Source organism: Ursus maritimus, unplaced genomic scaffold (assembly GCF_017311325.1).
Source record: "Ursus maritimus isolate PB19 unplaced genomic scaffold, ASM1731132v1 scaffold_26, whole genome shotgun sequence".
In the NCBI taxonomy this organism is placed as follows: domain Eukaryota; kingdom Metazoa; phylum Chordata; class Mammalia; order Carnivora; family Ursidae; genus Ursus; species Ursus maritimus.
In genome coordinates, this window is record NW_024425119.1 from 4,685,412 (window position 1) to 4,712,042 (window position 26,631).

The 26,631-nt window shown below is 48.0% G+C and overlaps 1 protein-coding gene across 4 annotated transcripts in view; it reads right to left on the bottom strand.

The window, feature by feature from the left end:
- Positions 1 to 26,631, bottom strand: part of CRACR2A (calcium release activated channel regulator 2A) — a 130,975-nt gene that overhangs the window by 26,943 nt on the left and 77,401 nt on the right. For all 4 annotated transcript variants that reach the window (XM_040642053.1, XM_040642051.1, XM_040642052.1 and 1 more), the window contains exons 8-12: positions 14,042 to 14,132; positions 10,515 to 10,610; positions 8,259 to 8,446; positions 3,103 to 3,174; positions 597 to 642 (exon numbers count right to left, since the gene is read on the bottom strand). In XM_040642053.1, coding sequence (XP_040497987.1) covers positions 597 to 642; positions 3,103 to 3,174; positions 8,259 to 8,446; positions 10,515 to 10,610; positions 14,042 to 14,132 — 493 coding nt within the window. The remainder of the gene's footprint in view (positions 1 to 596; positions 643 to 3,102; positions 3,175 to 8,258; positions 8,447 to 10,514; positions 10,611 to 14,041; positions 14,133 to 26,631) is intronic.

A 26,631-nucleotide genomic window follows, 5' to 3' on the forward strand; every position in this document is an offset into this window, starting at 1 on the left:
AGTAGGAGAACATGGCATCCTGGATTTTGTTTAACGTGCCTCCAAGTGAAGACCTGTAAATCCATATAGGATTCTGTGCTATTTGGGAGAGTAAGTGTGGTGTTCAGGTACGGAGGAGCAGGGGTCCCCCACGGGGTAAAAAACGTGTACTTAAAATCACCTATGTTAAGAGTGAAATATACATTTTTAATTTGTTCTATGATGGTATAAAAAAATGCAAATTGTTCATCAAGAGATTAAAAATGTTCATGAAGAAAAAAAAACCTGTGAGCATTTTGGTTCAATGATCATGACATTTCAATTGTGCCATCTCCTGGGTAGATCTGCCATGGCCATGTCCAAGCGATCCGAGACCCTCCCAAATAATTTAGTCTCTTTATGCCAAGGGGAAAGTGCGTACTTCGTGGAAAATTGACACAATGCTCCTCGGAAGGCCACCCTGCATTTTTCCACCAAAAAAAAAAAAATCCATGCCATTGTCTGCTCACACAGAAAGGATGAGCCAGACGTCAAGGACATTCTTGGACCTGTCCCAGCACAGGCTCTGGCTGCCAGTGGGCCAGATCCTGTTGGGAAAAGGAGCAGAGGGCAATTACCTGAAAACGTATGTCCTGTTCATCTCGAAGATGCTTGTTCCTTTCCCTGCAAATGGAAAAGGGGAATTGATTCAGACATGGCGTGTGCGGTGGACAGATCCAAGAGCAGCCAGTTTGCCAGTGAGATGGGTGCTGAGAAATGCTTGACGTGGGAGGCCCAGGGAGTGTGTGGGATCTCTTTCCTTAGGGACGGTGACAGAGGGTAGTTTGTGTGCAAGTCAGCTGGAGGCCGGGGGACAGACAGAATGGCCTTGTGATACCCATGGCCCTTCAGGATCCTACCACTCGGGGGAGCCTCCCCAGGGGGTGACCGGGAGTTCCAGCTGCACCTGTGAGCTGGCTGTTGGGTGCACATGCCTGCTCTCTCTCCGAACCATTCGTTTCCGGCATGCATGCAGTCATTCAACAAACGTCTCCTGAGCACCCACTCCATGCTAAGCACAGTTCTAACTATCAAGGTTACAACCAATGAATAAAACAGAGTTGCTGTCCCCAGGGAATTTTATTTCAGTACAGGGGTCATTGCTATTGAGAAAGATAAAGCAGAGATGTGGAAAAAAGAATGCCAGACAGTGCAGTGGTATCTCAAGGGTGGTCAAGGAGGCGGCATCTGAGTGGAGACTTGCAGGAGGAGAGGGGAGCTATGCTGATATTTGAGGGAAGAGCGTCACAGGCAGAGGAGACGGCGAGGGCAAAGACTGGGGTCAGGCTCTACTGGATGTGTGTGAGGAACAGAAGGGAGGGCATCAGAGTGTTCAGAGGAGAGCAACTGGGACATGAGGTCAGAGAAAGGTGGGGGGGACAAGGAGAGACCTGACCATTTGCGGTCTTGTGGGCCATTGCAGGAACTTGGGATTTTACTCCAAAAGAGATATAAGGCCATGGGGGGGTGGGGGGGAGGGGCAGCCTAGCGTCGTGATCTGACTCAAGTTTTATAAAGAGCCCTAGAGTATAGATGCTGGGCTCCCAAGCACATGTTCCTGAGTGTCCTGAAATTGTTTCCATCCATCCCTTCCTCACACTGTCACATCCCAGCCATCATCCCGATTCCACCCCCTTCCTCCCCCCAGTCTCCAACTCCACATTCCCACTATCCCTCGCCCTGGCATTATCTCTCTACCTGACTCCGTTTCCCTACTGCTCTCTGTCACTATCTGGTGATTTCGCTGTGGGGGAAAAATCTGCCGCATCTGGGCTGTCACCTGTTGCAGAATCTAGGCTTGTAAAGCATGTGATGGCACGGAAAGGCGTCAGGAATGTGATTCTGCACAAATGCTGGTCTCCATCAAGAAGACCCATACGTAGAGAGGGGCCTTGTTATTCTGCTCTGCTCAGTCGCTTGAATCTGTCCTTTTCTTCTAAGTACAACAGAAAAAAGGGGAAAAAAGCCTCAAAAACTTGTCCTCGCACATCTTGTTCTCTTCCTTCCATGAAAGCCTTCCTAAGAATCAAGACCTGCTCTCGAACAGACTAGAACTTGGCCACGTCCCATTCAGTTCGGAGCACTTTCCATTTGCTAGCATCACAGATGCCAGACACGGTAACCTCACCTTCTCTCAAATAAAACAAAATAAAAACTGGGGCACCTGGGTGGCTCAGTCGGTTAAGCATCTGACTCTTGATTTCGGCTCAGCTCGGAGTCTGCCTGAGATCCACTCTCTCTTCCTCTGCCCCCCCCCACTCGCTCTCTAAACAAACAAACAAACAAAACAAGTCATAGTGTCCCTGATTCAAGACACTCGCTGCACTTGAAAAATCACCTCGTGCCTCATCACCATTCCCGAGAGGTGCTGGGCAGACAGAAGGTACAGCAACTTGGAAACCTCACCGGCAAAAGTGAAAATCCCATCTTTCCACTCACAGGTTTTGTTTTGGGTTTGGTTTTGGCACATCCCAGACCAATGAGCTTTGAATTTACAGTGAGTTTTAGCAAGCTGAGGAAACTCTAAACTCCTTTGCTCTGTTTGTGCTCTATTCGTGATTTATTTGCTCATTCAACAGACATTAAGAGAATATGGCAGAATCGAGAGAATCAGCCAGATACGGATCTCAATTCTGGCTCCCGCAGTGAATAGCTGTGTCTCTTTTGGTAAATTGCTTCATTTCTCTGCTCTCAATTTCCTCCTCCGTTAATTTCTGTATCAGCCACTGCCCTCCTTTCTTTAGTTTTGTTGAAGGTGAAAGAGTACCAAAGGGTACCAAATCTGCCATAGGGGAGAAGCTCAAGAAATTCAGTTCCCCTCCTACCGCAGCAAGTACCAGACAGGGTGCTGTGAGAGACACCACAAAGAACGAGGCAGAGCCTACCTGAAGAGGTACAGACTGGAGCGAGATGTGAGCATGTTGTGTGAATGGACCAAACGTGACATGCTGGGGATCAGAGGAATGAGGGCATTCTCTCAGCGGCTCTGACCGTGCACCATGGAGGCAGGGAGCACTCTCAGATTGGCCCTTCCAACCCAAGGCACCTGGGATGTGCTCTCAGAACACAGTGGTACTCACGCACCTCAGGAAATCCAGCTGCTTCAGGAGCCCCGACTTCTCGCGCTGCAGACTCTCCGTCACGCGGTACACTTCCCTGAGGAAGAGGCAAACACGGCACTTCTGAGCTTCCATTCTGGGGATGTAAACTACCACGGTGTGAGGGGCTGTGCTGACATTGGATGTCCGGGACCTTCCCACTGGAACCCAGCACGCAGTACCCCACACTGGGGACAGGGAGGTTTAGAGGACCATCCCTCCCCTGGAGAGCACTTGTTGTATGCAGGGGGTTTCAGCCATGATCTCACTTAATCAGTACAGATGCCCTCTTTGGATCCCCATTTCATAGACACAGACAGTCAAAGCGTCAGTAACTCTCCCCATGTCACACAGACAAGCCATGCCTGAGCCAGGGTTCTAACCTAGACTAGGACCTCCTACTCCCAAACCCAAGAACAGCGCTCTGCAATAACTGTACTGCCTGCCCAGGCTCCAGGTGGTCCTGCTCTGCCCAGAATTCAGGGAATTAGAGCCAATATTCTTCTCTAGCCCCACCCTGGAGGGTCAGAGCAGGACTTGTATTTTTTCCCCTGACGCAGGTTGTGTTTGTTTCCAGGAGCTCCAGAAAAATCATTCTTCCTTCCCCATCTTCCCCTAAAAGTCTCCAATTGGTTCCTAGATCTCTGGAATTTCCACTGTTGGCCATTCATTTCTTTAACTTAGGATTTCTTCTCTCTGGCCATCAAGCAGCGATTAAATGTACTGACCACAATCAGATGCTTATATCCTAGTGTGAACCTGTCAATCACGTCAGGGGTTTTGAGGAAGGGGAGGGAGAAGCTGAGAGGTAGCTGGGGTGTCTGGAGAGCAACTCAGATGGTGAGGGGGGAGCTGCGTCTGGTTTGGTCAGGTTTGTTTGCATCTCTCTAGGTAACCCAGGGCCCAGCATGAAGGCATAGTCAACAAATAGCAGTAAGAAACAAAAGAGAGGGAGGGGTAGGGAAGAAGGAAGGCAGGGGTGGAGCAAGGAAGAGAGGAAGGAAGGGGTGAGTCGGAAGGAGGTATTCAACACCCCCCAGGAAAGAAAGGAAAAAGGGAAAACGGAACTGGGTGACATTGAAAAATAAGCCTTGTTGAACTTCATAACTCTGCCTCCATCCTTCCCTCTGTCCTCTGCACCATGGTTTAGAAATGTTTAAATCACCCCTAAGCTTACTGCAAAAGGTCTGTAGTTCCAGATTTCCAAACCACAGCAAAGCTTCTAGTGTAGGGAGCATCTTCCAGCCTCACAAATGCATGCATTTCCACAGGCTGTCTGGACTCCCCGGATTGTGCCCACACCCGGCTGGGCAAGGACAGGTTTACACACACACACACACACACACACACACACACGCACCACCGCCCCTTCAATGTCATCGCTGAGCTGGAGAAAACAGCACCCGCTTGCTCGATCCATCCAGACCTGGGCCAAACTCACCATAATCAGATTCTTTAAAAGGTATCGGTGTGGTTTTTTCCCCCTTATAGAATAATTATAAAGTCAATTTACAACAATAACAGACTGAATCAACTTCTAAGCTCACCTCAGACAATCCTAATTAAGCAACAAAACTTCTCTAGCTCCTGCGGTGCTGCAAATTCCTAACATTTTATTACCAATTATATTTAATTTCAACTTGAGGGAAAACAATGTATTTTCCATTGCTCAAACAGGGTCCCCAAGTCCCTGTCTAGGATTCTGCTGTGATGAGCAGAACGTGAGCGCAGCTGTCTGTCTGCCGCTGCCCAGCCCCAGCAGCGGAGACGGCGTTGTGGTTCCTCCGTCCCAGCCCTGGGTTCTGATTCTCAGCCAGGAGCAGACGGCTTTGCCCCAGCTAAGGACAATCACTCCTTGGAAATCTGAGGTCTGTGTTCTCACTGAGTGCTTGACTCAGGAGCCATTTCCTTAAAAAGCAAGGCAGTCCGGGCCTTTGCCCTGTAAGCCACACAAACACACCCGCACGTACACACATATGTTACATACGGATGCAAATATATGTCTACCTGTTCGTCCAGGAAACATACATCTATTTAGATACACACACATATTCAGGCTTTTTGTGTGTTAACAAAAAGAAAGGCAGCCTGAAAAACCAAATGATACGCGGATATTTGACCAAATGCCCTTCAAAGTCCTTCTAACTAGACATCATAAAGGTTAATACTGGGTAATATGTGGACTGAGAGGGAAAGAACTTGGCATTTTTCATAGGAGTGACTGGTGAGAGGTTTCTGGTTGTCTTTGTTTTCTGGAGAGGGATGAGACAGGGAGCATCTCCAAAATAAACTGTCAAGTGAAAATGCAGGCTAATGCAGAACAGGGTGCTACACTATGTAAATGAAAATTGTGTGTGTGTGTGTGTGTGTGTGTGTGTGTGCTTGTATATGCATGGAACACTCTGGAAGGATCCACAAGAAACCACAGACTGGTGGTCTCTGGGCGATCGCAGGCCCGGAGTCATGGGTGGGGTGGGGGGCACGCGGGCCTCTTTTCGAGTGTGTATCCTTTTGTGCCTTTGGAATTCTGTGCCCTGTCATAAACTACCTACCCCAACCAAAACCTCATTAACAAAATAAACAGAGAGGAACCGCTTTTCAGCTGAACTTCATCTTCATATTATCTCTCCTGCTTGATTGTTCCTTGTTTATCTTATTTTAAAATCAAGTTCTCCTTCCTTGAGCATCTTCAGAGAAGAGAAAAATTAATTTTGCCCATTCAGAATTCTAGCTGATAAATGACTAAGTCTTTTTATCTCCCAATTCCATCCTCTCCCTTCCCAGCTATTCTGGCACAACATCAGGCAGCAAGACGTTGTTGGGGGGAAAGCGCATGCACTCGGGACAATTAGGCTGTTTCCTGGCACGAACTGGCTGTGTAGCATTGGGGGGGTCACTGCCCCTCACTGAGCCTCAGTGTCTTCGTTCATAAAATGAAGAGGTGGATTAGAGCCCTCGGGTTCTGTCAGTACGGTCAGTGTGGATTCTGCTCTGCAGGGAACAAGCTAAGGCTTCTCGCTGCCCTTGTCTCCTGACCCCCCTAGCAGGACACGCCCTCCCGGGCTCCAGCGCTCTCTCCGACTGTAGAAGACGTCGTGGGCTTTTTGAAACCAAGTCTCGAAGGTTCTGAAATCATTTATCTCTCCCTCCTAACCCTCTGTTTCAATTCCCAGCCTCCAGAGATTGTGTCTCTGGCTTGGTTAATTAAGATAAGACTTCAGAAAGATTTTAATCCTCATGCTGTGATTTGATACCCCAGCACTGGGTGCTTATTTCCATTTGCTGTTCTAATGCTTGTGCCTTCAGATGTTTGTTGTTTTAGAACTTGATTGAATTGTAAGAGGCTGAATCCTTAATTCTGTTTGTAAAGTTAAATGCCTGTGCCATGTTGGCCTGCTCTCAATGAGGAGGAACTGATTTTGCTCGTTTACAATGAAATACACTGGCCTGCCACTGGTCATCCAAGAATCGGAGTGAAGGGTTTTGTTTTAAGTCAGTTACTCGGGAATACATTTTTTTTTTAAACTAGAGAAATCTTCCTAGGACAAAACTCCACATGCAAACACACTGGCTCCCTCTCACCCCAGGCAATCAGTCCCAAGCAGCACAGCACACACAGGACGCAGGCAGAACAATGGGATTTGGGCCGATGGACCCAAATGTCGCCAGCATCAGACAGAGGGAGGGCTCTCACTTTCGAACAAGGAAAGGTGAACATATGTAAAACTCAGCCCTACTAAGCCCTACTGCCCCCTGAAACCAGACTCTCTGTACTACCTGGCGCAGGGCCAGGCACACGGGACCTTCTGCAGAATGAATGAGGGGAACGAGTGAATAATGAGTGAGCGATGGCCAGTCCTACTCCTGAGTACTTTCTGGTAGGCTCATTATGCGCTGTGGGGGAGTCAGCCAGAAGCTTCTAGCACTGGCCATCGTGTGACGGTTACTGAAGACCCCTGACCCTCGGCTTCCTCATCCATAGAGTGGATCTCACAGAACCTGCCGCAGAAGGGCACTATCAAGTTCATAGGGAATAACGTGAAATTACTGACATTGGGGCGATACACGGAATGCAGGACCCAGTAACCAGGGCAGAGTAGTTTTCAAGTCATGTTCGACAAGTGACTAAGTGAAGGGACGTACGGTAAGCGCGTGAACAAACAGACAAGGGAGATCCCCGTCCCTGGGCACGCCAAGGAGGGCGTTTGTTCTCAGAAGCTCATGCTCCCCAGATGAGATAAATGGCTGGTCCCCCAGCAACTCCTCAGGCTCAGCACGCAGACCCAGCCCTCGGTCCTTCCTCGCACGTGCCTCTGCCTGGCAGGCCGAGCCCGCTGGCTGCACGCCCAAAGCAGCTTAGTGGAGAACCGGGCCCTGAGAGACGCGTGGCTCCCCTCACTGGGCCCACACGGAGGAGAGAGCGGGCAGACTGCAGCGAAGATTCCAGGGCACTGTCACACATTCCAATCACATTCTATGTTGACCTCAGAAGCCTTACCTGCTTCACTCTTGTCCTGGGTCTTCCCAGTCTCTCAACTATGACAGTCACCTCTCTCTCTCCCTTTCTCTCAAATAAATCTTTAAAAACAATTTTTTTTTTAATAAAATAAAAGGGGCGCCTTGGTGGCTCAGTGAGTTAAGCGACCAACTCCTGGTTTCGGCTCAGGTCGTGCTTTCAGGGTCCTGAGATGGAGCCCTGCATCAGGCTCCGGGCTGGGCAGGGAGTCTGCTTCTCCCCCTCCCTCTCTCTCTGCCCTTCTCCCCGCTCTCATGCACATGCTCTCTCTCTCAACTAAATAAATAAATATCTTAAAAAATAAAATAAACTATGACAGTCACATGTGGCCTGTCTGCTCACTCGGCCTTTTTCAATGATTGCCTTATACTTGCTGGTTGGATAACAGGTCTATCTCATCACATAATAAATTTTCCAAGAACAGGGTTGTAGATGGCCTATGAATCCTAGATTATGCTTGCCACACTTGCTTAATGGACTCAGGATCCCAGAAGAGATTTTCAGGGAGCAAGGAGCCCCTGAGCCCCATGACAAGGCGACAGGGTCTCCAAGAGAGGAGACGGCACGCTCACAGCAGAGGGTGGAGCTGGACGCCAGTGGCAGGAGCCCGTGAAGGCCACACTCACATCTCCTTCTCCTGGTGGAGTTGGCGGGCCTCCTGCTGGAGGCTTTCCAGCTGCTGCTGGGCATCGTGGAGCTCCCGGGATGTCCGCTCTAGCTCCTGGGCCAGCTCCTGGTTTGTGACTTTCAGCTTGGTATTCTCGGCCTTGGTTTCATGCTCATCGTTTTGTAGCATGGCGCACTGGCCTTCCAGCTGGAAAGGAAAGTGGGGGAACAGAAGGGAACGATAAGCAGCCGCTCTCTGGTCTGGCCTGCCTGCCGCCTCCCCTCATTTTCTCCACCTGTGCCAGCCCTCGCTGCCCCGGAGCCTCGACAGGCTTTGTCCTGCTCCTTAATTTACATGGATGCACTTTTGGAGGCAAGGGGGAATTTTCAGAGCACATCTCATCTCTCCCCTGTCTCCATAGGGCTCCCGAACTGTCCAGAGAGAGCGGCGCCATCCAAAAAGACCGCTAGGAAAGGAAGGTCAACAATGCATCTGTGTCCTCCAACCCAGTGACGATAATGCTGGTCATTACCATTCCATCCGTGGTCTCTAGAGCCAACCTCAATCCCTCTTGTACTTTCAGCCAATTGTCTCCCTCAGCCCTGATGGACATGGAAAGCAGCTAAGTGGTGTTCCCCATAAAGCCATCCTTCCCAGGTCTGAATGCTGACAGTAAGTCTATTTATCCCCTTTTCTTCTCTCAGCTAAATAAGGCCAATTCCTTTAATGTAGAAAAACTTTGCATGGTGGCCAAAACCCCTGGAAATTCTTAGGAAACAGATAAAACAGGTCAAACCAAACACATACCTTGTTTCATGTCCCTAAAGCAACTAACAAAACCCTGCATTTGTGTAAGTGCAGCTTTTCTTGGCTGGTGATTCTGCTTTGCAGAGGAGGAATCAAACCAAGGCAAATATATCATAATAAATTTAGTTTAATGATTGTGGCCAGTAAGGGGAGGAGGAAGCAGCAACAAGGAATTTTGTGTGATTCTCAAGAGGTTCCTGTGTAATCAGGCAAGCATGCAGTAATTAAATCGAGTGGCAATCATTCATGTGAGGGATAAGTCTAATTGGTAAGAACTTAATGCATAATAGTGGCGAGGAGAAAGCAGGAGAAGCTAGGGCTGCGGCAGGGGAAGGGGAAAGCAGCTGGCAGTTCCCGGAGTTGAAATGATCTTGCTTGCAGTAGAAAGAAATCAAAATCCATAGGTCGGATAGCAGCAGGAGTGGGACAGTCTCTAGCTTCAGCATGGGGCAGCTTCAAGCATATTTTAATGTCTTGCTAAAAATAGCCCTCTCTATTCAAATGGAAGCAATGTGTCTGGGTCTGTCCAGGGCTGGATTCCTTCCAACGCCAGACAAAACAAAATGGGAGGCCAAGTAGCACCCTGGCCTCTTTCCCCCATAAGCCCTTGCTTTGGCAAGGAGGCTGCGAGCGTGAAGTTTGCCCAGGTAATCAGTCTTCCCGGGGTCATTACCAGCGCTATGCCGTGAACCACCCAGACTGCCTCCTGGGGCTCAGGCGCATTGGAGGCACATCTGGCGTCTGCATCCCTCCTGGGGGGTGATGGAAACAGCCACAAAAAAGCCTGATGGACCTTTTCTGGGCACATAGGACGACAAGGGATGGACAAACTGATCTCTGAAGAACCTCTTCCTACTGGAGGTGTCCGTGGCCATCCTGGCAGGAAGACGTCACTGTCTGCAGCCTCCCCCAAAGCATCAGCGACTATGTCCTTTGTGCCTCAGCATCCCCCTTTTCTGACACAAGATGCAGGGAACGAGTGAATATTTTGGCATTCTGGTGGCTCCTGGGCATTTTTTTTTTTTTTTTTTAGTTTTTGATGTAGTGTTCCATGATTCATTAGTTGCATATAACACCCAGTGCACCATGCAATACGTGCCCTCCTTACTACCCATCACCAGCCTATCCCAATCCCTGACCCCCTCCCCTCTGAAGCCCTCAGTTTGTTTCCCAGAGTCCGTGAGAGACTATGGACTCCTGGGCATAATTATAGGACAATATCTTCAGATGCCTCGAGGGAGAATTCTTGGCAACTTTCCCAAATTTAACACCTGGCACTGGGGAGGCGAAGGCTTTATCCTGGGATCACCTGTGATTTCAAATGCTATCTTTTGTACAGCTCAACGGTTCTTCTCGGATTAAAAACAGACAAACCCAAATCCTCCAGTGAACAGCGGGGAAAGTGGGCAAGAGTCAGCAGAAGATGGAGTGAAGGGCCAGGGGCTCCGAGGCCGTGACAAAGACGTACCCGCTTCTGCTTCTGAATGAGCTGCTCCAGCTCCTGCTCCTTTGACAACAGTTTCTGCTCCAGCTCCTGACTGTGGGCCTGAAACCTCTCCGTGTCCTGCCAGGTGGGAAAGAAGGACACGTGAGCTCAAATGCACCTGGGATGGGGATTTTTTTCCCTACCTTGTACCCGCTCAACAGCAGGGCCCACCCATCCATTTGGACTTCGGGGCCCTTCCCACAACATTTCAGGGCTGCGGTGCCCTTGCCTGGCCGGGCAGTGAGGCCCAGCAAGACGGAAGGACGGCAAGTGCTCCGTACGGCATGACACCAACTCCCACCAAGTTGACCACGACCGATGACTGTGCACCGCCCCCACCCTCCCCTGCCCCAGAAAGATGCAGCAACAGTCAGTGGTAGATTCCTGACAAAGAGACAGAACAGGGACCTGCGTTTGAATCCTAGGCCCCCATCTCCCCATCTGTAAATGGGGGCGGGGTGGAATACCCTTCTAATGCGGATATTCTGTTCCACGTTGGGTACTATCATTGATCCCTTAAACTGCCCTTGCTCAGGAAACACAGGGCATCTGCTTCCTTCCCTTGAGGGTCTCGGTCCTTGCCTTTTCCCACCATGATTGAGGTGTCCCAGTTCTGCTCTTCGCGAAGTCTCTGCCCCTGTGCTCAACATCCCCTCCCCTCCTGCCCTACAACTGGGCTTCCCTGCTCAGGAAGCTGGCGACGCAGTGTGTAGGGGCTTGGGGGTGGAGTAAAGAGAGAACCGTGTGGGTTGTCGGGTCTGACACTCATGGAGCCTGGTCTGCTGTAAAGGCCCTCAGCTGGGCGTCAGGTGACTGGGGTTCCAGCCTGGCCTTACCTAGCTGACTGACTTCATTCGTCTATCATTATTTCTTTGTTCACGGGATAAAAACAAAAATATGCAGGCCACCTGCAGCTCTCTGCTCTCCTGAAGGCAGAAAGGAGGTGCAGAGCATGCAGGAAGAGAGGAAACCGTTATCACGGGCATGTAACTCACTACTGGAGCCCTGGGGTGCCGCCGGCCCAGGAGGACGGCGCGGGATGCTGCACGCTACCAGGACTACGAGGTTGGGCATGACGGCCCCCAGGGGAGCGGGGACACGCAACCACTCCCAGGTACAGGCCTTCAGACACCTGCGTTCAAAGGCTCAGGATTAGCTCCTGGTCTCCTCATCTGTAGACGCTAGACGGCTCCTCAGCCCCTTCTCAGGCAGGTAAATTGGAGCTCAGGGAGGGCCTGTGATGGTCCTCCTGTCCATCCCCCGCATGCAATGGCAGAGGCAGGTTGGACCAGGCAGCGCCTGCTCTCAAACTTTTACCAGGGATCCCGCTCACTCAGCTTGGGGCATCGCTCACAGAGTGGGCGCCCCATGAACAGTGCCGGGGGAGAGGGGACGGCTCCAGAATTCCAGCGCGGATGCTGCCATCCCCACAGTGGGCCTGCAGCGTGTCTTACTGCCCCTGCCGGCGCAGAGCCTTGAGGGAGTCTCTTATCCGGGAGCCGGAGCATGCAAGCGATTCTTTCCCTCACGGCCAAACTGCTCTGTGTAGCGGCAGGATCCAAGCCCTGGCCAGAAGGGCCAGCCCTTCCCATGCTGTCTTAAACTGTAACACCACTGTCCTCACGCTGGGACCAGGCAAAAGCCTGGGACTGTAAAGCCAAACACATCTGAATAGTTTCCATGTTTCCGCAAGAAGCATACATCTAAGCACTGGGCCTGAAAGGCATGCGGTACGAAGCAGGGGAAGGAGGGAGCAGAGGGTGGGCGAAGGGGTACAGCAGCGTCGTCACATCACCTTACATGATACGAATGTGTCCTTGAAGTTTTTCCTCCGACCTCCTCCCATTCCCAGTTCCCATGCCCACCTTTTGCTTCTTGCTTTAGCTAGGTCTTTCACCTGTAGTCATGGCCCAGCAGTAGATCATCTGGGGTCAAGGGAGTGGCTTTCCCACTGTAGGGAGGAAAAAGGCTGCTGTTCTCAGAAAACTATCTGAGGGTCCACTGGATGACAAGTGTTTGAATTCTGTCTGCCTTACCTCACCCAACTATGCTGAAGGTCAGGGGACAGGCCGAATGTTTTAAAGCTCCAAAAAAGAAAGGGGGGGGCTGGAAATACTGACAAGCCTTCAGAGGGATCTAGTTGGAGAATATGACTGGCTTTTTCTGGAAAGCATTCCAACCCCACCTCAGTTTGAATGGCATCTATGATAATAAACAGAGCCTTGGTGTGGGTAATCCAACCAGCATAAGATTAAAAATTGGTTCAAACCAACGTACATTAAGGAGAGATGGGGTTGGCAAATAGCCCAGGTTCGGTTCTGAGAGGCAGGGGATGATATGGTCTCTATGCTCTATCCCCGGAAGTCACATATTGAAACCAAACCCCCAAGGGAATGGCCCCAAGGAGGTGCGTGGGAGGTGAGTGGGTCATGAGGGCAGAGCCCACATGAGTGGGATTAGAGCCCTTATTAAAGTGACCCCAGGCACTTGCCTGCCCCCTCTGCCATGTGAGGAAACAGCAAGAAGGTCACAGCCAAACCCAGGAAGTGGGCTCTCACCAGAACCTGACCACCAGGCTGGCCCCGAGTGTGGACTCCGGCCTCCAGAACTATGAGAAATAAATGTTTGTTGTTTATAAGCCACCCGTTTATGGTATTGTTGTGATACCAGCCTGAACGAAGGCAGGAGGCTACTGTTCGAGATCTGCTGAGAACCCACCGAGTGCATGATCCAAAAATGGATAAGAGAGAGTTTCCTGTAGCTTTGTTTTAAAAGGCCCCTGCTTAGCTTGGAAAAGGGGAGGATTTCGCCAATTCTGGCCTCCCAAGACAAACAGCAGGACTTGGTAGGAAGCTAAGTGCCAGACTAGGAACAGGGGATGTATGTTTTAAATGTTCTCCCACGGTGTCCGAGAAGGGTGGGATTGGACTTGTCTTGGGTATTCAATTTTCTAGGTGTCTGAGGGAAAGGACGGGAAGCATAGACTCTAACGATAGCCCCCTAAGGGGAGTTGTGGGGCACGGAGTGGAATGGACTGCATCTGGGTGGGCCTGCCACATAGCTCTGGGGACCAGCCAGTGTCAGACCCTGTCTTCAAGCTGCTATAATGGGCAATGCATGTACTTTCATCCTTTTGTTCTTTTATTCGCTCATTCCTTTGTCCCTTGCTCATTCATTCAGTGATTCAACACATGTTTGTTGAGGACCTCCTATGCTCCAAGCATGGTTGAGGTGCTGAGGACACATTAGCAAGCGAAATAAAGATTCCCACTCTCATGGTGCTTTCATGTTAGTAGGAGGAGACAAACCCCAATCAACAAAAATAAAGAAGGAAATTAAATGCCACATTTGAGGGTGACAGATGCCTTGAAAAATCTAAATAAAGCAGAGAAACAGGGACCCCACGTTGCCATGGGTGGGGGCACTGCGATCTTGAGCTGGGGGTGGGGGGTCAGAGCAGACCATCTTGCCACCGGGCCCTCAGAGTGAGCCCTGGGGTGGCCTCTTACTTTCAGGAGAAACTGCTCCTTCTCATGCTTGATTTGCTGTTCCATCTCCTCGTAGAGATGCTGGATTTCTTCATCATAAGCCACAATTTTCCTGCAGAGGTGGCAGAAGGAGAGTCTGATGAGGTCTACACCCAAGTTCCGTTATCCCACAGCACAAGTCCTGGAGCTCGGGCACTGGGACCCCGTCAGGAGCTTGGAGTGGTGGCGGTGACTGCATAGGTCCTCTCCGCTGAAGCTGCGGGATCAGGATTAGCGGACCACGCAGGCCTAACGAGACCTCCTCCTCCTCCTAGATGAGGAGGCCATCATTTCTAGATGACTCCCCACCCCCTCAGTGAGGCTTCCCTGGCTCCATCCTCTTCAACCTTGCTTTATTTCAGCAACGAGCCCCCTGGCCTCCGCTAGACAGACCTCCCTATTGTCCCCTGGCCCCTACACCTGTAGTCAGCATAAAGTTGTGTTGTGTGGGCTTCTTTCCTGGTTGGGTTCTTGGTTGATCTCCTTCCCACTTTGGATGCTTTCTTTCTACCTGGCTCCAACAGCACTGTCTGAACAGCACTGTCAGAGGGCTGTCCCAAAATTGTGTGCTTGTGTGATCCATATTTCTCAGAAGATGTCAAAAGATTCCATGATAATGACAACCAGTGACACCACGCCCCCTACAAAGGAAGGGAGGGGCCACACCTGTCCAGTGCTCATGCCATCTCAGGCACAGGGCCCCAGGCAGACAGCATGACAAGAGGCAGGCTGGTCCAAGGCAGGCGGTGATAATGAGATGTTATCCCCCCTGCCAGCATCTTCTCCCTACACTGAAGAGTGCCACAGGATGGGAACTAAGTACCTGGGTCCTCTGCTCCTATATAGAGACCAAGACAAATATGGCTATGGGAACAAAATTTATAGGTCATCTCTGGCATTGTTCCTCCTTCTCTCCCCAAATAGGTCCTCCTTTCAATGACCCCCTCCACCCACGTCCAAATTCAAACAGGAAGTCCGAGCATTTGAACGGAGATGGAAGTTATCTGGCCAAAGCATCCCCATCCTCAGGGGACTGCACTGTTACCACTCTTTTCTGACCTGCAGTGAAAGGTTCTCTCTGGCTCAGCGCCCCTGGTCCTCTTTCTCACCTGTTAAGGGGAATCCAGGCTCAGGAGCAGGATGATGTCTTGGCTCTCAAGGTCTATTTTGAACATACACATACTATAAAATTTGGCACTTGCCATTAGACTCAAATGTTGGCAAGCCCTCTCTGCCCTTTATTCAAGGAAGGACACTTTAATGATGAAGGAAAGGGCTCTGGTTTTCAGTTCTAAGAGGTACTGGGGAGATTTCTGAACAAAACATCAAGGATGGCAACGTGTTTTTTCCTCTGAGCCCTTCATCGTTTTAACCCCCACCTCCCTAATGTCCACTCGGGACTCCAATCCAGTGCCGGGCCTTCCCTGTTGCCCAAGAATGTCCCTTCCTCACTTGCTACCTGCGCCACATGCACAGACGGCGCATGACTAAGGAGCCATTTTGACTGGCATCCTTCCAATTCTGTAGGAACCACAAAACTGAACTGGTGCGAGTCTTCATGGCCAAGATCACTCACATTGAAGCAGAAGCCTCTAAGTTCCCTCTCTTGGCTGTACCCTCAAAGCCAGAAACCCTTTGAGTGAGTACGGCAATGGCCTCAGGATGCGCTCAGCAAAAGGTGACTTCGGCAAGCTAGAGCCCTGTGTTTACCGCCATCCGGGGCATAGGAGATGTCTGGTTGGCTAAGAGTAAGAAATCTCTTCTTGCTAAACGACAGATGTTTTGGATTGTTACTTTTGTTATTAGCCAGCCCATAATAAGAATAAAAAAATCTTGGAGAGAAATAAGGAGCCAATGTACCTGCTGTTGAATAGGGACACCTCAAGGGCAGAAATGAGCACTGTCTGAAGGGACTTTCAGAAAGAAAGTCTTCTCTTGGTCGCTGGAACCACCTTCCTATGCTCAAAGAAATTCAGGTGCTAGATGGCAAATGGTGTCAAGGACAACTTTAGACAGTGATTCCAACTATATAAATACTGAAGAACTAATAAAGTGAGATGAGAGAAACTTAAAAATTGATTTTCTCTGATAAAGCAATACTAATTACAGTCATCCATATAAGCTGTTTACCATTTATGCTTAATAACCATGCAGAGCATCAATTCTATATCATCATTAAATGCGTGATATTAACTTTGCTCTAAGTTTCACTTGATTAAATTAATAAACTCTGTTTTTCATGCTCGCATGTCTGTTTGCTTGTCATAAAGTAAGTAATTTTGCAGACTGCTAAAAAAAACAAACGGGGGAAGGCAGACGTAGCCTCTGAAAGGTGCCTCCTTCCTGACCTCATTAACAAAGGCTGGGTCCATTGCAAGGAAGCCCTGGGGTTCCAGGTGGGCATCAATGAGCCTGGGGCCAGACCAACCAGACTTATCCATAGAACCGAACCTCTGGAAATGCTTTTGAATAAAGCTGGTGTCCTAGGGGACTGGGCCAGGCCTGAAGGTCTTCAGAGCATGAGTCCTACAGGACTCATGACCAGCCCGAGTCAGACACATGAGCCCCAGGAATGGGAGGCATCACGGTGCTGTTCACACCATTCACGCCACTAAACCAGATCGGGGCTCTAAAGACCTGGGTTCTGAACTCAGATTCAGCTCATATCCTCAGTGTGACCTTGAGCACTCTGACCTCCTTACATCCCAGGGTAGCACCTGCCCCGAGTCTCCCCACCCCCAAGCCCCTCCCCCCCGGCACTGGCATGAAGAACAAACAAGAGAGCAGGCATGAAAAGCATTTGGAACTATAAAGCCCTAAATAAATGTAAGGGATTATTTATTATCGTAATTATTGTCATGGGCTATGGAGGGCAAGAGCCATTGTTCCCCAAGGGGAGGAAGGTCTTCGTTTCAAGGATAAAAGTGCTGCTGGGTTGGGAAAAGGTGAGAGGCAATCAGCAAGATGAAGAACGGAAAGCTTCGTCAATAAAAGCTCCTGTCAGATGCATCTGTTAGAGACGCAGGCTGTGTGTGAGCGGGAGCCGCAGAGCCCAAAGCCTGTGTCTGCGGGGAGCTCTGCAGCGGCCACGAGAAGGCTAATGGTGAGAGACACTCTAAAAAGCTCTGCACGTGTGGCATGTGGCGTGTCAGCGGGCGCACCATAGTCCTCCATCAAAGGAGAGAAGCAAGCAATTATGTTTGCTTTGTACATACATCTCTGTTACCACAATTTCTAAAACCACTCATATTGCCCGATGTACACATGTACTTTTTCGTCTTCCCCGTGAGGATTTCCCCACCTACTCAAACCCTCTCTGACCCTTTTGCTGAAGTCTCAGAACATCAAATGTCTTTCATCGAACGTTTCCTTTTAAAATCCTGAAAACCTGTCTTATCTGGGCTGATGCTATCTCAACGAGGTTAGGTGCTCAGACATGTTTGTCATCCACAGGGTCTAGTCTCAAAATGTGAATGCTGAAAATCTGCACAAAACCAATTTTGTACCTAACTCAGTAGCGCATGGGAGGACCATACTCGGGGAACACCAGATTCCAGAGGAATTGAAGAATTTCAGGGTTGGGAAGTCTGTCTGATCCAACCACCTATTTTCCCAGGGCCAAAACCCTTGTCACAGTGTCCCTGCCATGTATTTACCCAAACTAGGTTAGAACACCTCTAGTGATAGGAAACTTGGCTGGATCTCTAAACAGCTCTTTCATCTTTGGAATATTCTGGCTCACAGAAATATATCTTTCTATGACCTTATCTCTCCTCTGCATAAAAACCCTTTATATATTTGAAAACAGCATTAAGACTTCAAGGAGTTGCCTTGGGGGCACCTGGGTGGCGCAGTCGTTAAGTGTCTGCCTTTGGCTCAGGGCGTGATCCCGGCGTTCCAGGATCAGGTCCCACATCGGGCTTCTCCGCTGGGAGCCTGCTTCTTCCTCTCCCACTCCCCTGCTGTGTTCCCTCTCTCGCTGGCTGTCTCTCTGTCACATAAATAAATAAAATCTTAAAAAAAAAAAAAAGGAGTTGCCTTGGGTTTAATGCCATGCCTCTCTACTTCCTCCTTTTTTTTTTTTTTTTTTTGGTACGTCCCTTCACCTTTCTCTTTACTTTTCTCTCAATGTGCCCTGATTTAGCTTCCTTGAGCCATGGAGCCCCTGACCGAATGCCCAGTGTGTGAAGTCTGATTAGCACAGCTTAGAGCTGGACTGTGCCTCTCTTGTTCTAGACACGACATATCTATTCACGCAGCCTAAAATCACATTAACTTTTCTCGGCAGCCATATCACAGTTGATGAATGCCAAACCCATTTGTCAAGTAAAACCTCTAAATCTTTTGTCTGTGTGATTGTTTTTCTTTTAAAGATGGTGCTACTGAATCATATCTCTTCTACCTTGTGCTTCTGTCATTGGCTTTTTGGATACCAGAGCAAGATCTCAGATGTAATTGTTAGATTTAGTCCATCTTTCCAGCCTGACATTATCTTAATGGATCCCAACTGGTCATCCGGGGTACTCAATGACCTTCCAAGCTTTGTTGGTATTTTAAATTTTCAATCATAATGTAAGGTAAATAATATACTATCTCAGTTTGTTAGTTTTGATGCTTTAATTCATCTGAGAGTTGTTTAGAAGAGTGTTTTTCAACGTAGTACTAGAAGTCCTTGCAACAGCAATCAGACAACAAAAAGGGACAAAAGGTATCCAAATTGGCAAAGAAGAAGTCAAACTGTCTCTCTTCGCAGATGACACGATACTCTATATGGAAAACCCAAAAGAATCCACCCCCAAACTACTAGAAGTTATAGATCAATTCAGTAATGTGGCGGGATACAAAATCAATGCTCAGAAATCAGTTGCATGTCTATACACGAACAATGAGACTCAAGAAAGAGAAATTAGGGAATCCATCCCATTTACAATAGCACCAAAAATCATACATTATCTCGGAATTAACTGAACCAGAGACATAAAGGATCTATATTCTAGAAACTACAAATCACTCTGGAAAGACATTGAAGAAGACACAAAAAGATGGAAAAATATTCCATGCTCATGGATCGGAAGAATAAACATAGTTAAAATGTCTATGCTACCCAGAGCAATCTACACTTTCAATGCTATCCCGATCAAAATACCAATGACATTTTTCAAAGAACTGGAACAAACAGCCCTTAAATTTGTGTGGAACCAGAAAAGGACCGAATTGCCAGAGTGTTGAAAAGGAAAAACAAAGCTGGGGGCATCACATTGCTGGATTTCAAGCTGTACTACAAAGCTGTGATCACAAAGACAGCATGGTACTGGCACAAAAACAGACACATAGACCAATGGAACAGAATAGAGAACCCAGAAATGGACCCTCGGCTCTTTGGGCAACTAATCTTTGATAAAGCAGGAAAAACATCCGGTGGAAAAGACAGTCTCTTCAATAAATGGTGCTAGGAAATTGACAGCTACATGCAAAAGAATGAAACTTGACCGCTCTCTCACACCATACACAAAGATAAACTCCAAATGGATGAAAGACCTCGATGTGAGACAGGAATCCATCAAAATCATAGAGGAGAACATAGGCAGCAACCTCTTAGACATGACAGCAACTTTTTTCATGACAGATCTCTAAAGGCAAGAGAAACAAAAGAAAAAAATGAACTGTGGGACTTCATCAAGAAAAAAGCTTCTGCACAGCCAAGGAAACAGTCAAAAAGCTAGAGAGCAGCCCACGGAATGGGAGAAGATATTTGCAAATGACACTACAGATAAAAGACTAGTATCCAGGATCTACAATGAACTTCTCAAACTCAATACACAAGAAACAAATAAACAAGTCAAAAAATGGGCAGAAGATATGAACAGACACTTTTCCAATGAAGACATACAAATGGGTAACAGACACATGAAAAAATGTTCAAAATCTGCCATCAGGGAAATTCCAATCAAAACCACACTAAGATACCACCTTACACCAGTTAGACTGGCAAAAATTGACAAGGCAGGAAACAACAAATGTTGGAGAGGACGTGGAGAAAGGGGATCCCTCCTACATTGTTGGTGGGAATGCAAGTTGGTACAGCCACTCTGGAAAACAGTGTGGAGGTCCCTTAAAAAGTTAAAAATTGAGCTACCTTTTGATCCAACCATTGCACTACTGGGTATTTACCCAAAGATACAGAGCAATGAAGAGAAGGGCCATATGCACTAATGTTCATAGCAGCATTGTCCACAATAGCTAAATCGTGGAAGAGCTGAGATGCCCTTCAACAGATGACTGGATTAAGAAGTTGTGTCCGTATATACATTGAATATTACTAAGCCATCAAAAGAACGATTTCTCAACATTTACTGTAACATGGACGGGACTGGAGGAGATAATGCTAAGTGAAATAAGTCAAGCAGAGAAAGACAATTATCATATGGTTTCACTAATTTATGGAACATAAGAAGTAGGAAGATCGGTAGGGGAAGAAAGGGATAAAGAAAAGGGGGTAATCAGAAGGGAATAGACATGAGAGACTATGGACTCTGAGAAACAAACTGAGGGCGTCAGGGGAGGGGGTGGGGGGAATAGGATAAACTGGTGATGGGTATTAAGGAGAGCATATTGCATGGTGCACTGGGTGTTATACGCAAGTAATGAATCATGGAACTTTACATCAAAAACTAGGGATGTACTGTATGGTGACTAACATAATATAATAAAAAAATATTATTAAATTTAAAAAAGAAGAGTTTTTATTTTTATTTTTAAGATTTTCGTTATTTATTAGAGAGAGGGAGAAAGAGAGCATGAGCAGGAGGGGCAGAGGGAGAGAGAGAGAGCAGACTCCCCACTGAGCACAAAACCGGATGCAGGCTCAATCCCAGGACCCTGAGATTATGACCTGAGCCAAAGTCAAGCATTAACCAACTGAGCCACCCAGGTGCCCCTAAAAGAGTATTTTTAATATAAAAACTACTGATTTCTGGTTTATTATATTAGTAAAAAATATATACTGGTAAGGTATCTACTTCTTGGAATCTATGAACCTTTCCTGTGTAATCAAAACTTACCACTTTTTGCATAACTTCCAGGAGAAGAATGTGTATTCTACTTGCAGGGCACAGAACTCTATATTTATCTCTTAAATTAAGGTTCCTGTTGATAGTTTTAAATATTTTACATACTTACAGTACTTTTTGCATGACTAATGTCTTGTTTTTATCAAATTTTCTTTGTTTTCTAAAAGTTTTTGCCTTACCTATTTTGCTGCTATGTTATTTGATGCCTAAAAGTTTATTTCTATTCTACCTTCTTTATTGATGGAACTTTTTTATTACTACAAAATATTCTTCCTTCTCTCCCTTTGTTCATGCCATTGGTAAAAATATTGAAAAGACTAAGACAGCAATCTGTAATAGAGCTCTCTGAGCTATTAGTACCATGTGGGCATAAATATTCAACCTATCTTCTATTAGCCATTCTTAAAACACTCCCCACAACCCAGGCAGTGTTTATTTAATTATTCCCTTGTCTGCTATCTGTGCCTATCATTTTGAGCTATAGGGGAGGAGGGACAAGAATAGGGAGAGAAAGAGACATGAGCTCTCAGTGAGACAGAGAAACAAATGTAGGAAGGAGGCAGCAGGTAGTCATGAGCACCAACGCTTATCCTCACTTTCTTGCTCTTTCAGTATAATGGCTGGATAATGCCTCTAGCATATTCTAGTATAGTCTAGGTTATAACCTGCTGACACCTATGGTTGGCTCAGAATTCTTAGACCCAGAGTTAAAAGGCCTTGGTTCAGATCCTGATCCTGACATTTACAGCTTTGCAGCCTAGACAGTCCACCTCAGTAACCCTGAGGTTTTCTGTATCTGGAAAATTAGATAGCAATACCTACTTTAGGGTGCCTTGGTGGCTCAGTCGTTAGCGTCTGCCTTTGGCTCGGACTGATCCCAGCAGTCTGGGATCTGGCTCACTCAGGCTCCTCTGCAGGGAGCCTCGTCTCTCCCACTCTGCTGTGTTCCTCTCTCGCTGGCTGTGTCTCTCTGTCAAATAAATAAATAAAATCTTTAAAAAAATACCTACTTTAGAGTGAAGTTGTGAGGTTTAAATAAGATAATGCATGTGGAGGTATTTAGCACAATATGTAGCTGATAGAATGATTTAATAAATTCTAAATAAATGAGTTCTCTGATTCTCCAGGGCTTGTGGACCCTTTTTAAGAGTTGCTTTATAATTCCTTCAGATTTCAGCCAGGGGCAAGCAGAAGTAGGGGAATCATGCATGTGTGAGAATGGGGAAACATAAGGAACAGAAGACTTGGGGAAGGACAAAACCTGAGGTGGCTCAGAGAAGACCACGTGTGGAAAGAGACAGCCGTACTATCACCATCAAGTATTAGCTGTGTGTGTAACACTCTGGGTAAAATAATTTAAACCAATGGGATGGGCTCTGTCACCAGATTTTAGCATCTAAGAACACCAAGTCCAGTGCTAACATGGCATGGAGGAAAGGAACAGATGGAAGGAGCCACATACCAAGCAGCAGACCCCACCCCACTGTGCCTCCCTGGCTCTGGTGATAGGAACTCTGACCACAGAGCCCTACCTTGAGGAAACGGACAAAGCCCCTACTCCAGTAGTGGGGAGGATGGTAGAGTTATCACGGAAAAGTTAAGAGAGGCTGAGTCCAGAAAAGGGAGATTTTCAGCAGTGAAGGGAAGAAACAACAATTATATACTGAGGATGCCATAGGGCATGTGATGGATCTGAAAGAAGCGAGTCCTATTGAAAGCCAGGAAGAAAGGCCCAAGTCAGCTTAGTGGATAGAATGGCATCAAGGGTGTCTGACTGTTGCAGACACCTGCTCTCCTAAGGAGAACTGTAAGCATGTGGCATGATACTGAGGAATTTAGGATGGGATGTGTGGGAAGAGAGGTAGAGATACAGTGATTCTCATGTAACACAAGGCTTAGTTCTGAGAGGCCTTTACAGATTATTTGCAGCGAACTGGAAGGTGGATGTAGTTAGCAATAACTTACCTGCCAGGTTCCCACAGGGACTGTAAAAATTAATTAACCTTCACAAAGTGATTTGCACACAGAGAGTTAAGGTACCACACCTGGAGTAAAGCATTAATGCTCAGTCCACTGGGGTTCCAGCAATGAAAACAAGCCACAGCCTTCCGCTAAAGAGTATTGCTTAGTCAAAATATCCTCCTCCTGTTTCCTGTTTCCTTTTTGCCTTCATTTGGGAAAAGAATCCGTTCAGATTTCAGAGGGTCTCAGAAGGTCATCTGGTCAACCTAGGTTCTAGGCAGGGTATGCCAAAATCATTTCAGGAAAAAAAAAGTTCCTTCCTTCCCCAAATGAAGGTGCAGTCTTGACCTTGACAAATGGCATTTTTCTACATTTTATTTTATTTTAATTTTTTTAAAGATTTTATTTATTTATTTGACAGAGAGAGAAACAGCCAGCAAAGAGGGAACACAGGCAGGGGGAGTGGGAGAGGAAGAAGCAGGTTCCGGTGAGGAGCCTGATGTGGGGCCGATCCCAGGACTCCGGGATCACGCCCTGAGCAAAGGCAGACAACGACTAAGCCACCCAGGCGCCCTCTACATTTTAGATAAATTACAGAAGTTGAACTCAAGGCAGAGCTTAGAAATGCCTCTGGCCTTGGAGAGTATATCCTGGTTTCATGTGTTTCCATGTGGGCAGGCAGTGGTCTGATCATGTTCCTAGTTTGCACAATCTGGCTAAAAGCAGATGTGAAGAGAGGAAAAATCCACCCCTCCCTCATCAGAGACTGGGCTTAAAAGCTCATGTATTCCCAACATCCTTGTTTTGCACGTGAAGAAAATGAGGGTCACAGCAGGAGTGACCAGTCTGTGGGCACCCAGATACCCATGGTCTGGAGTGAGGAGGAACCCAGGCCTTGACTCCCAGTCTCATGTTCCATCCACCACACCACTGTGTCTTCCCAAGCATTGTAAGTGCTCACACTGGGAACTCCATACATTTGTGTTCAGGATTGTCAACAGTCCAAATCCCATCCGAGTCTATCAATTGTGGAGCCGAGCAGGAACTGAAGCAAGGAATGAGGCCGGAAGGGCAGCCCCTCCAGGGCTAGAGAGGGCCAAGATCGCGCAGAAGCACCTGATCCCTTGTCCGTCTCTCCACCCTCACCCCATGTGCACTGAGCACAGAGTGAAGACCCTGGGCCTGAAAAGTCTGCTATTTGCCAGAGAAGAAAATGGAAGCATGTTCAGGCTCAGCCTGCGTGGTGGCTGGACAAGAATGGAACAAGAGGGATTCTGACTCACTGCTGCCCCCTGCCACTTTCTTCAGGCAGCTGCAGGCTCAGACAGCTAAGAAAAGCAGTCCTGTTTGGGGTTTTCTTGTTCCCCTGAAATCAGTCTCTCTCCAGTCTCTTAATTGCCTCCTATCTCTGTCTCTGTCTGTCTCTGCCTCACACCCACCACATGCATGCACACAGCCCACCCCCTGCCCCATGACTGGGGTAGAGCTGAAATGAAAGGAAACATAAGGATTTGTATAAAATTCTGCAAGGACTGTATAATCGCCAATTGGACTTTCAAGATGGATGGTTTCTCCCTAATTAGATTCTACCGCCTTGTATAAAAACAACTTTGCAGCTTTATCCCATCCTATAAAGCAACTCATTTTTCATTAGTCGGGTTTACAAATCATGTCCATGTGTACACAGAGCACAGATAGTCCTCACCTTTCAATTTCCTTCAGATAACACTGTGTTTCTGCCTGATGGTAACATACCAATAAAACAGGAGGCTGATTGAGCCATAGCATCATTACTTAAAGCCCTCACCAAAAACTCTTATCCTCACCCTAGAACAAGACTAAAATTCCAGACTGGAAGGGCACTGGCGTGTACCTCTTAGGCGGTTTATTCTGGAAGAACAGGCTAGAGCAGCATTTCTCAAAGTGCGGCTGTGGCCTGCCTGCGATCAAACCCACAGGGATGTGGCTAAGATGTGCATTCTTGCGCTCCCCCCAAGACATACTGATTTAAACTCTCTGGGAAGAGACCTAGGAATCTACCTCTTAACCAAGATCCTCTGCTAATTCTGAAGCAAGCTAACATCAAGAACCACACAGCTAAGATCCTTCGCAGGTGGAGTACAAGGAGCCACCTGCCATATATATGATGCCTCATTTGTGGCCCTATCAAGACAAGGCCAAGTTAATGGTAACCCTCCTCCCGAAGATTCTCATGTCTCTGCAGCTTCACATTACAGAATCCCAATTCTCAGGCTTGTGGCAAGGCAGCCAGGATCATAGATAGGCTGCCTGTCAGACTATAGACACGTTCCCTCCTGGTCTGGATAGCATCCCAGAGCCGGGGAGATCACTCTAGACAGAAAGTGCCTGAATAGTGGCTGGGCAGGAGCTGCAATTTAAGGGCCCCCAGGCTCCCAGGAAACTGCCTGAGGCCTGGCTCAGCTGGACAAGAAAGACTGTGCCGATGAGGAACTGATTCCAACAAGGCCCTGGGGAGTGCTGCTGAGTTTGTCAAAACCAAGTGTGGTCCCCAGTGATGTGAAGCAGGCAGCCTGGGGGTCTTCCCAGGATACTGAGCTGCAGATACTGAGCGGGCAGAGCACAGCCCGCCTACCTTTGATCTAGAGCACTTTTCTTCCAAAGCTCAGCACTCTCCAGACACCACCTATTCATCCCTACCCCCCCAGCCTCAGGTGTAGATCCTGGTAAAGAACCCAACCAGGCCCATGTATCCAGCAGATGCCAACTCTGGTCAAAAGCCAGCCTCCCAGGGCTCCTGGGTGGCTCAGTCAGTCAAGCATCTGACTCTTGATTTCGGCTCAGGTCATGATCTCAGGGTTGTGAGATTGAGCCCCACGTCAGAGCTCCACACTGGGCGGAGAGCCTGCTTGTGATTCTCTCTCTCTCTCCCCCTCTGCCCCTCCCCACCTACTCTCTCTCTCACTCACTCTCACAGAAGAAAAACAAATGTCAAGAATCTCTCAGGATAGTTTATAAATGCAGCCTTCGAGTCCCCACCCCAGACCAAATGAATCTGCCTGCCTGGGATGGGACCTCCAGCATCCGCTAGTGATTTCAGCAAAAAGGTCTGAATCCTGCGGCCTCCAGACAGTATCGCTCTACATCCCCTGGAGAGCTGAAGCTTGTTTTGTTTTGTTTTTCTTCCAGGAAAAGATCATTGGAAGATGCTTTCCATGGCAATGGAATCTATAATTCTTTTTTTTTTTTTTTAAGTTTTATTTATTTGAAAGAGTGAGCGAGCATGAATGGGGGGCGGGAGAAGCAGGCTCCCCGTTGAGCAGGGAGTCCGATGTGGGGCTCCATCCCTAGACTCCAGGATCATGGCCGAGCCGAAGGCAGACGCGTAACTGACTGAGCCACCCAGGGGTCCCCAGGAATCTGTAATTCTGATGGCCAGAGGGTCTTCCTGAGCCTAAACTATCTCCATCCCCCTAAATGTAAAGTTCTCTGAGCTTCTGTGCAGTGAACACAAGGAGCACAGCTCCAGTACAGTCTAGCCTCCTCTTAGCATTGTAACCT